The sequence below is a fragment of the Taudactylus pleione genome, unplaced genomic scaffold (assembly GCF_031769625.1).
Source record: "Taudactylus pleione unplaced genomic scaffold, aTauple2 ptg001370l, whole genome shotgun sequence".
NCBI lineage: Eukaryota > Metazoa > Chordata > Amphibia > Anura > Myobatrachidae > Taudactylus > Taudactylus pleione.
This window is the reverse complement of record NW_028285770.1, coordinates 1632636-1644346: the sequence shown is the minus strand read 5'-3', so window position 1 is coordinate 1644346 and position 11711 is coordinate 1632636. Positions and strand designations below refer to the sequence as shown.

Sequence of the window (11711 nt, the reverse complement as noted above, 5' to 3'; positions counted from 1 at the left end):
TCCCAACTGCTGTGTGACTTCCCTACACTGTGCACTGTGCAGAGGAATTTACATGAGGCCTTATTTATAATTGTACGCTATTCCGATGTTCGCGCAGTAGAGCAATTATCTGGTGTCTGCGCATGCATCACAGCCGCAACGCGCACGCCTGGTGATTGAATTGTGAATACGCTAGCCCATAGGATTTATTAGCAACTGGTTGACAGGTAGGGGCCGTTTTGTAAGGGGTAACAGGGAGTAGAGAGAAAAACATGAGCATATCGCAACTATTTTCGGGGCATGTACTAGCCGCCCAATGCGATAGTGTACGCAGGAAACCTGGCTCCCGCATCTCAGTTACGGCGGCCATTCGGTGTTACCATAGACTCACTCAGGAAGGCGATGTTTGTATGATGTCCGTCCGATGCAGCGTATGTGTACACAGTTGCGGACAGATGTGTTGGCTCAGGTGGATGTCTCAGTACAAGTCTCAGCCGCTGTTGCATTAGCACATTGTCTCACACCTATAGCTGCGGCAGCATAGCGTACAACTCTGAATCAGGCCTATGATGCTGTCGTGATCGGGTCGGATGGTATAACAAGTGCTGTGGAAAAGTCCTGGGCGGTGACTGGCAGGTGGCTAGCAGTCTATGCAAAATGCTCCACTCAGTGGGTGTATTATGGTAGCACATTGGCGTGTCAGTGAAAGTGGCTGTGTTCGCAGGTGCACAGTCGCAGGCATATGAGGCCATAGTCAAACGGAGAAACTGCACCTGACAAAGCGATGGTGTAAGTTTCGATGATGCGACTGATGGTGGCGAATAAGGATGCACCAATTGATATTACTGTGTGCACAGGCACTAAAAGATTTGTGTCTCTGTCCTTGCACATTTGGCCACAAGGATATACACAAGGGAAGGAGATTTTAGTGGAATTTGCATAAACTTGCAGACTGGTGACTGCCAATAGACGCTACTACGTGTGCTTTTGCGTGCACCTCAGAATCAATGCCATAGTGAATAGAAGGAGAGTTCCGTATTGAGACAATGAGCATCTAGCAGCTACCGGCTTCTATTTGGCAATGTATTTTGTCTACCCGTATAGTCTTTCTCAGGCCATACAGTAAATCAGCCTCTGCTTCTGTATTAGGAGGAAGAGTAGATAGCTGCACTGTCCAATCCCTACCAAGTCCAGCCACGGCACCCAGGGCTGCCATCAGAAAATGTGGGGCCCAGTACTGACAAAAAATAGGCAGGGACCCACCCTAGGGTATGGGACAGAGGTTGGCGGAGCTGTGGATAATGTGGGTGGAGCTACTTTTTAAGGGGTATTAACATTTGGGCTGTGGGGGCAGTTGTTATAACTGGGGGGGGGGGCGCAGGGAAGGCTGCCTGGACTGGGGCAGGCTGGCTGGCTCGACTGGGGGAGGGCACAGGGAAGGCAGGCTACCTGGACCAGAAGTCTGGCTGTACTGGGGAGGTGGGCAGGCTCACTGGCTGGACTAGGGGGGCACAGGGAACGCTGTATATACTGTGTGGGGAGTACAGGGAAGGCAGGCTGGACTGGGGCAGAACAGGGAAGGCAGGCTGCCTATACAAGAATACTGGCTGGACTTAGGGGGACAGGGAAAGCAGGCTGGATTGGGGGGGGGGCACAGGGAATGCTAAATGGACAGGGGGTGGGGAGCAGGGAAGGCTGGCTGGACTGGGGGGGTCTCAAGAAATGCTGGCTGGACTGGGTGGGGGCAAAGGGAATGCTGGGTGGAGAGCAGGGAAGGCTGACTGGACTGGGGCAGGGAAGACAGGGTGGGTGGCTGGCTGGCTGGACTGGTGTTGGGTGCAGGGATGGCAGGCTGGCCAGACTAGAGGGCTGGCTGAACTGGGTGGGAGGGAGGCGAGCAGCAGGGAAAGCTGGCTGGCTGGACTGGGGTGGGGGAGTAAGGCAGGGGTAGCATACCTTGTTTAAAAAGAGAGGGGTCCTGGGTGGCAACGGTGCAGAATACACCGGGCAGGAGGTAGAGTCAGAGTATCGGCGCCACGGCATTTGGAATATGGAGCCAGCTGCGAGCCAATAACAGCTCAGCTCGTGGAACGGCAGCCAATCAGGAGCGGCCGCTCCTGATTGGCTGCTGTTCCCCGAGGTGTGATTTGCTCACGGACGGCTCAATATTTAATTAAAGCGCAGCCTATGTTCTGTCTCCTGTGACAGTCAGCCACCCAGTGCATTGCGCACCGCTGCTACCCGGGCCCGGGACTGGATTCCCGGCAGTCCCCCCCTGATGGCGGCCCTGCCGGCACCAGCAATGCTCCCTGCACTGGCACTAAAGCCGGCCACACACCAAAAGATTATCTCATTTATCAACGAGTTTTATCATTCACAAATAGATGACAGTTAGGAGCTGATTGGCTGAAGCACCATTATCATACGTAACGAGCTTTATAACTCGTTGTGACTTATAAAACTCGTTGATAAATGAGGCCCTATATTTCCAGCCAGCCAACTACTTGGCTGGTTGGAATGAAAGTCTGGTAATGTACGGGAGCAAACGGACAAAAACTGTCATTCAGACAAATTACTTAAATCAAACATTGTCTGAGTGTTTGATTAAAACAACTTGTCTGAGTGACCATTTTTGTCTGTTTTCTGGTGTTTGTGAACAAATGTCTGATTGTCGTTTATTCCCATACATGAACAGATTTTCATTCCAGCCAGTAAAATAATTGGCTGGGTGCAAATACAAATAATCATTAGGTATGTGGCCAGCTTTAAATCTACCACATGCTAGGTGATGAAAATGCAATAAAAAATGACCTGCACTCAGAACAGGATGCAACTCTGTTGACACGACCATGCAGAATTGAATAGCATTGTTAGTGTTACCTGGGCAGGGGCGAACTGGGAATTCAAAGTGACCCTATAAAAAAAAAAAAAAAGACTCTGGTAGTGGCCTTATTTAGGACAAAATTGTAGTAAAAGCCAACATAAAGTAGGCTTGGTTTGCACACTTTTAGCCCTATCCAATGTCTGAGAATAACAGAGCGTTGGTACAATTACTGCTGAGATACTTCTTAAATTGACTTCTCCATGCAAATCTTTCTGCTGGTGGGGGTCAAATCCAGCTATAGCAGCATTGTCCTATAAAAACCCAAGCTCACATTAATATATTGGCCCCTTAGTACACACAACATCTACAAGAATGAATCCCTGACCAGCTCTGTTTAAAAACCCCACTAGCAATTGAACTAATGGGATTTTGAATAATGTAAAAAGTTTACTATTGAGATGGTCAGCATAAATGATCAACATCAGAAAACTGTGTTAGATTGCCCTCCTTAGGTTCAGTTATGTGGTGCTGGAAACGGTGTTGACTTGTTTGTCCTTACTTCTGATTGGTAGCCACCAGCACTGGTTCTGCCAATCGCATTGACTGAAAAAAAGGAAGTAAGGAGAGAAGACAGAAGAAGGGGAATCTAAATCAGGGGGAAGAAGACAGTGTAATGAAATGGGATTAAAGGAGGGTAATAGATGAGATTGGAGATGAAGAGAGACATACGCACAAAGGGGCAAATTCAATTAGCCACAAGCGGGCAGAGTTGCCATTAAAAGCATGATAAAGCCAGCAACGGCATCGGCACCTTATCTGGCTCCCCTCGTGACCCAATCTCGCTGTGGTCTCAGATTATTGCACCCAACCCTATGGGGCTGCAAACAAAATTAAGCTAGTCTGGGGCTACCGTAAGTGTAGCATATAGCACTTAATCGCACAGACTCATGGGGCGAGTCGAATTGTATCAACCCCAAAGGTGAGAAATATAGGGACAGAGGGCCTGATTCAGCAGAGGATGCACTAGCTATCTCAGATGCCAACATGGTAGCAGCTGCGCTACTGCAGCTCTAATATAGTAATGCAGCAGGAGGCGTCATCCCTCCTGCATGCAGTACTGACCCGAGTTGCGTTCTAGAACGCAACATCGGATCATCTGCGTGACCATTGGCCATGGGGTCACGCAAACCGGCCACCGTAGATGCTAAAAAAAGGCCAGAAAATCTCTGTCAGCTGACAGAAATCCTGGCCTCATCACTCCCTCACAGCGGCGGTGACATCACCGCCCCCTCCCTGCCCTGAAATAGCAGCAGACTGTCAATCACTGATAGTCTTCTGCCAAACTGCGAGCGATATCGCAGACCCGTACCGCTGTAGTGCTTTGAACCGCCGGCCATGTGGCTGTCGGTAATACCTACTACACCCAGTGATACAAAGAGAGGACAGATGCACACACAAGAGGAAATACAAAGAAGCACATATACAAAAGGTGAAGGGAAGGGATGCCACATACAAAGGGAAGTACAGTATTGTGTACACACAAAGGCTTCAATATGCATTTCCATGTCATCTCGTTATTAAAGTATACCCTACTTTTATCATTTACAATGCTTAAATAAAGCTATAGAAATCTTAATATGTGTATCTGAAAATTGCACTGAGACAATTTTATGTAATAATAGTTTATACACCACACATAGAATATGAGAAGACAAATTATTGCAAATGTTAAAAGAGTAGAGCAAGTTCTGTCATGTCAGAGGACCTAATGGTATAAATCTTCCTCTAATCAATCACTGTCAAACTTATATTGAACTATGAAAAGAGTAATGATGACATCAAGACCATACAAAGGAGGAAGTTTTAACAAACTACGTATAAATTAAACTCAGACGTAAAATAGACAGTTACAGAGCATGGAAACAGGAAGTGGAAACAGACTGTTTGTGGGCTAAAAATAGTACATTTCAATATACCTTTATTGGCGTAACATTAGGGTTAATGTGGCACCGCCATGAAACTAGGTATTGTTAGGTTCAGCTTTACTATGTTTTAGATTTAACTAATAACTTACACTAATGCTTAACCTGAAACACTCCCTGCAGTGCCATTTATTTAACCTATCAATATCTTATGTACATTTAAAACAATGGCTACTCTATGAACAATTTTTTTTAGCAATATCCTAAATATCTTCAGTTTTGATAATATCCTGAAATGTTAAATGCACATTTATAAATGTAATTTTTATGTATGTGCTGTATGCATGCCCTGGTAATCCCAGGATCCTGTAAACTTTAATATTTCCAGACATGGAACACTGCATGTAATAATAACCATCAGTATATTTCTCAACAAATCTGCCACTGGATATGCTAACGTCAGATAAACAGCAGGGGCATGTCACATGCAATGTGAAGTACTCACATGACATGCATTTGGTCGCTTCATATAATCTGACACTGAATGGTCTTTCAAAGCTGGTCCAAGCTCCATGGGCTGTGGCATACAGCCATGTTTTCCATGGTTCAATCAACATTTAGGAACATATCCAATTAGCTTCTAGGTTTTTTCACTGCAGCGCAAGGTTTTCCAGTTGAGCAGGAGGTGTTTAGTATTAAGTATTATAATATTAGCTGCAAGAATTTCAGGTAGCGTAATCTTCTATAGGATTTTTTCTCGCAGCTTCAGAGCAGCTGCAAAGTTGGAATAAATCGTTAATTAGAGGTAAAAATTACAGGACTTCGTTCTTCCCCCCTAATGAACATTTAGACAATTGGAAGTTTTAAATTAGCTTAATTGGGCTAATAATTACATGTTATTAGTGAGGTATTATTCTGCAAAGTGCAGAATAATTGGTTAAAAGATGTGGGACAGGTATATGGGGGTGCTGTTTAGATGGGACAGGTATATGGGGGTGCTGTTTAGATGGGACAGGTACATGGAGGTGCTGTTTAGATGGGACAGGTATATGGGGGTGCTATATACATGGGACAGGTATGTGAGGGTGCTATATAGATGGTACAGGTATATAGGAGAGCTGTATAGATGGGACAGGTATATGAGGGTGCTATATACATCGGACAGGTATGTGGGGGTGCTGTATACATCGGACAGGTACGGTATGTGGGGGTGCTGTATAGATGGGACAGGTATATGGGGTACTGTATAGATGGGACAGGTATATGGGGGTGCTGTATAGATGGGACAGGTATATGGGGGTGCTGTAATATTGGGACAGGTATATGAGGGTGCTGTATAGATGAGACAGGTATATGGGGGTGCTGTATAGATGAGACAGGTATATGGGGGTGCTGTATAGATGAGACAGGTATATGGGGGTGCTGTATAGATGGGACAGGTATATGGGGGTGCTGTATAGATGGGACAGGTATATGGAGGTGCTGTATAGATGAGACAGGTATATGGGGGTGCTGTATAGATGGGACAGGTATATGGGGGTGCTGTATAGATGGGACAGGTACATGTGGGTGCTGTATACATCGTACAGGTATATGGGCGTGTTGTATAGATGGGATAGGTATATGGGGTACTGTATAGATGGGACAGGTATATGAGGGTGCTGTATAGATGGTACAGGTATATGAGGGTGCTGTATAGATGGGACAGGTATATGGGGGTGCTGTATAGACGGGACAGGTATGTGAGGCTGCTGTATAGACGGGACAGGTATGTGAGGCTGCTGTATAGATGGGACAGGTATATGGGGGTGCTGTATAGTTGGGACAGGTATATGGTGGTGCTTTTAATGGGACAGGTATATGATGGTGCTGTATAGATGGGACAGGTATATGGGGGTGCTGTATAGATGGGACAGGTATATGAGGGTGCTGTATACATGGGACAGGTATATGTGGGTGCTGTATACATCGTACAGGTATATGGGCGTGTTGTATAGATGGGACAGGTATATGAGGGTGCTGTATAGATGGGACAGGTATGTGAGGCTGCTGTATAGATGGGACAGGTATGTGAGGCTGCTGTATAGATGGGACAGGTATGTGAGGCTTCTGTATAGATGGGAGAGGTATGTGAGGCTGCTGTATAGATGGGAGAGGTATGTGAGGCTGCTGTATACATGGAACAGGTATGTGAGGGTGTTATATAGGTGGAACAGGTATATGGTGGGGCTTTTAATGGGACACTTATGTGGGTGCTGTATAGATGGGACAGGTATATGGGGGTGCTGTATAGATGGGACAGGTATATAGGAGAGCTGTATAGATGTGACAGGTATATGGGGGTGCTATATAGATGGGACAGGTATGTGAGGCTGCTGTATAGATGGGACAGGTATATGAGGGTGTTGTATAGGTGGAACAGGTACATGAGGGTGTTGTATAGGTGGAACAGGTATATGGTGGGGCTTTTAATGGGACACTTATGTGGGTGCTGTATAGATGGGACAGGTATGTGAGGCTGATGTATAGATGGGACAGGTGTATGGGGGTGCTGTATAGACGGGACAGGTATGTGAGGCTGCTGTATAGATGGGACAGGTATGTGAGGCTGCTGTATAGATGGGACAGGTATGTGAGGGTGTTGTATAGATGGGACAGGTTTGTGAGGCTGCTGTATAGATGGGACAGGTATATGGGGTACTGTATAGATGGGACAGGTATATGGGGGTGCTGTAGAAATGGGACAGGTATATGGGGTAAAGTATAGATGGGACAGGTATATGGGGTACTGTATAGATGGGACAGGTATATGAGGGTGTTGTATAGATGGGACAGGTATGTGAGGCTGCTGTATAGACGGGACAGGTATGTGAGGCTGCTGTATAGATGGGACAGGTATATGGGTTACTGTATAGATGGGACAGGTATGCGATGCTGCTGTATAGATGGGACAGGTATATGGGGTACTGTATAGATGGGACAGGTATATGGGGGTGCTGTATAGGTGGAACAGGTATATGGGGGTGCTTTTAATGGGACACATATGGGGGTGCTGTATAGATGGGACAGGTATATAGGAGAGCTGTATAGATGTGACAGGTATATGGGGGTGCTGTATAGATGGGACAGGTATGTGAGGCTTCTGTATAGATGGGAGAGGTATGTGAGGCTGCTGTATAGATGGGACAGGTATGTGAGGCTGCTGTATAGATGGGACAGGTATGTGAGGCTGCTGTATAGATGGGACAGGTATATGAGGGTGCTTTTAATGGGACACTTATATGGGGGTGCTGTATAGATGGGACAGGTATATAGGAGAGCTGTATAGATGTGACAGGTGTATGGGGTACTGTATAGATGGGACAGGTATGTGAGGCTGCTGTATAGATGGGACAGGTATATGGTAGTGCTTTTAATGGGAGTGCTTTTAATGGGACACTTATATGGGGGTGCTGTATAGATGGGACAGGAATATAGGAGAGCTGTATAGATGTGACAGGTATATGGGGGTGCTATATAGATGGGACAGGTATGTGAGGTTCCTGTATGGATGGGACAGGTATACGGGGGTGCTGTATAGATGGGACAGGTATATGGAGTACTGTTTAGATGGGACAGGTATATGGAGTACTGTTTAGATGGGACAGGTATATGGGGTACTGTATAGATGGGACAGGTATATGGGGTACTGTATAGATGGGACAGGTATATGGGGGTGCTGTATAGATGGGACAGGTATATGAGGGTGCTGTATAGATGGGACAGGTATATGAGGGTGCTGTATAGATGGGACAGGTATGTGAGGCTGATGTATAAATGGGACAGATATGTGGGGTACTGTATAGATGGGACAGGTGTATGGGGGTGCTGTATAGATGGGACAGGTATATGGGGGTGCTGTATAGATGGGACAGGTATATAGGAGAGCTGTATAGATGTGACAGGTATATGAGGGTGCTGTATGGATGTGACAGGTATACGGGGGTGCTGTATAGATGTGACAGGTATATGGGGTACTGTATAGATGGGACAGGTATATGGGGTACTATATAGATGGGGCAGGTATATGAGGGTGTTGTATAGATGGGACAGGTATGTGAGGCTGCTGTATAGGTGGAACAGGTATATGGTGGTGCTTTTAATGGGACACATATGGGGGAGCTGTATAGATGGGACAGGTATACGAGGGTGCTGTATGGATGGGACAGGTATACGGGGGTGCTGTATGGATGGGACAGGTATACTGGGGTGCTGTATGGATGGGACAGGTATACTGGGGTGCTGTATGGATGGGACAGGTATACTGGGGTGCTGTATGGATGGGACAGGTATACTGGGGTGCTGTATGGATGGGACAGGTATGTGAGGCTGCTGTATAAATGGGACAGGTATATGGGGTACTGTGTAGATGGGACAGGTATATGGGGGTGCTGTATAGGTGGAACAGGTATATGGTGGTGCTTTTAATGGGACACTTATATGGGGGTGCTGTATAGATGGGACAGGTATATAGGAGTTCTGTATAGATGTGACAGGTATATGGGGTGCTGTATAGATGGGACAGGTATATGAGGGTGCTGTATGGATGGGACAGGTATACGGGGGTGCTGTATGGATGGGACAGGTATGTGAGGCTGCTGTATAAATGGGACAGGTATATGGGGTACTGTATAGATGGGACAGGTATATGGAGTACTGTTTAGATGGGACAGGTATATGGGGTACTGTATAGATGGGACAGGTATATGGGGTACTGTATAGATGTGACAGGTATAGGTGGAACAGGTATATGGTGGTGCTTTAATGGGACAGGTATATAGGAGAGCTGTATAGATCGGACAGGTATATGAGGGTGCTATATATATGGGACAGGTATACGGGGGTGCTGTATGGATGGGACAGGTATGTGAGGCTGCTGTATAAATGGGACAGGTATATGGAGTACTGTATAGATGGGACAGGTATGTGGGGTACTGTATAGATGGGACATGTATGTGAGGCTGCTGTATAGATGGGACAGGTATATGAGGGTGCTGTATAGATGGGACAGGTATAGGAGGGTGCTGTATAGATGGGACAGGTATAGGAGGGTCCTGTATAGATGGGACAGGTATAGGAGGGTCCTGTATAGATGGGACAGGTATAGGAGGGTCCTGTATAGATGGGACAGTTATAAAGGAGAGCTGTATAGAGGGGACAGGTGGGAGATTTTTTAATTTAAAGTGGATTCAAATTACTAAAATATAAACTAACAGGTATTTTATGCACCCCAAATTTAACTACAGACATACATACAGGGGCGGCTGCAGAAGAGATTATAGGAAGGGCATTACTATGGTGCCTGGTGCCATGTTTCTGAAGAATTAACTGAAAATATGGGCAGTCAGAATGTTTTACATATATAACAAGGGAAGTACATGCCACCCTGAGCTCACACATATGAGCTCACACGGGTGAGGGAAGTGAGAGAATGGAGAGACCCTTGAAAAAATGGCTGCAGACACAGACAGAGGGATCTGAGGGCAGATTTATAAAAATAATGTTCTTGGTGGTAAGGCAGCATTAAATGCCATTTTCTCAAATGTTTCTTCCATCATACAAATATTTTTTACATTTAAAAATGTTAGATTTTTTTATTTGATTATAGGATTCCATTGTATCTGGGCTAATGTAATGTTTGTTTTTGTTACATTATTTCACTGACACATTTGTTATGAAGTGTTTATATCACGTTTTCCATACTAGTGCACTGTGTTTAACTGTATTGTATTGTTTTGATTCACTTTTGTCAAAAGCACTAAATAGATTATCAGGGCTTATAAAATATCCCCATACACTGCTGTCATTTCATCCAGAAAAATATATATTATTTTAAGTCAACTAATGCTGCCCATCCACAAAGCGATTAAACCTAGCGATTACGACCGTCATTACCGCTCAATCACTTCGTAATCACCCACAAATCATGCAGTTTAATGTCTAATACGACAAGTGGTGCGCGTTCACGCTGGTCGTATTGGACATCTATAATCAGGCAAACATGCTGGTCAACCTGACGATAACGTCAGGTTCAGCATGTTACCAGACGATTGATGAGCCTGCACTGAACAACTGCTCATTCAGTGCAGGCTTATCACAGACAGAAACAACTGCACGATTACAATGTCGTAATTGTGCTGTCGTTTCTATGTCGTGTAGTGGATGGGCAGCATAAGAACGGCTGGACTATCAGTGATCATCTGGATAACATGTAGATTGCTAAAAACTGCACATAAAATAATATGAATTAAAACAGCAATCTTATGGTGCATACACACGATCAGATTTTTCCTTCAGATATGAACGATAACGATTTAAAAATCGTTCAGTCGTTCATATCTGAAGGAAAATCGTTCATATCTGACATGCCTGAACGATGGACGATCAACGATGCGCGTTCCCGTTTGTCAGATAACGATATCTGACATCTGATGGGTTTGCAGTCAGACTTGGACGATTCCATTCATTTTAATGCAGTCAAAAATCGTTCAAAACTTTGGTAAAATCGTTCAAATCGTTCAGATCGTTTAATCGTTCAATCGTTCATCTGACAAATCTGACAAGTCTGACAAATCTGACCGTGTGTACGCTCCATTATAGTCCACATCAATGTCTAAATTGAGTATTTGGCTATGAGATCATATTAAGTCATCATTGCCTTATTAAAAGTCATTCATCTTTCTTACATCATGCTGGTTTATGGTGCGGTCAGTGGAGAATCTTTAATGGGTGTATTGGGTTTAGGGGAACCCACTCTGCACACCCAGCTTCCATGTTCTTTAATACTTACCTCGCCAGAGTACCACAGCGGCACAAATCACTGGGAATATAACATAGCGACCATCACTGGGAATACGGCGTAGCAGCCATTTTCTCTGCAATTTGCGTATACACAGTACAAACATCGCAGACCCGAAGACCAGCGCATGTGCAGTCCACAGCGCCAC

General features: G+C 45.3%; 1 protein-coding gene across 1 annotated transcript; it reads right to left on the bottom strand.

Moving 5' to 3' along the window:
* Positions 1-4988: 4988 nt before the first annotated feature.
* LOC148442987 (uncharacterized) lies at positions 4989-11669 on the bottom strand. The gene is made up of 8 exons (XM_088463429.1): positions 11555-11669; positions 9566-9640; positions 9259-9449; positions 8878-9058; positions 8386-8524; positions 8193-8326; positions 5969-6267; positions 4989-5015 (listed from the first exon to the last, which is right to left on the bottom strand). The coding sequence occupies exons 1-8, from the start codon at positions 11667-11669 to the stop codon at positions 4989-4991; spliced, it is 1161 nt and encodes a 386-aa protein (XP_088319555.1).
* Between the last annotated feature and the right edge of the window lie 42 nt (positions 11670-11711).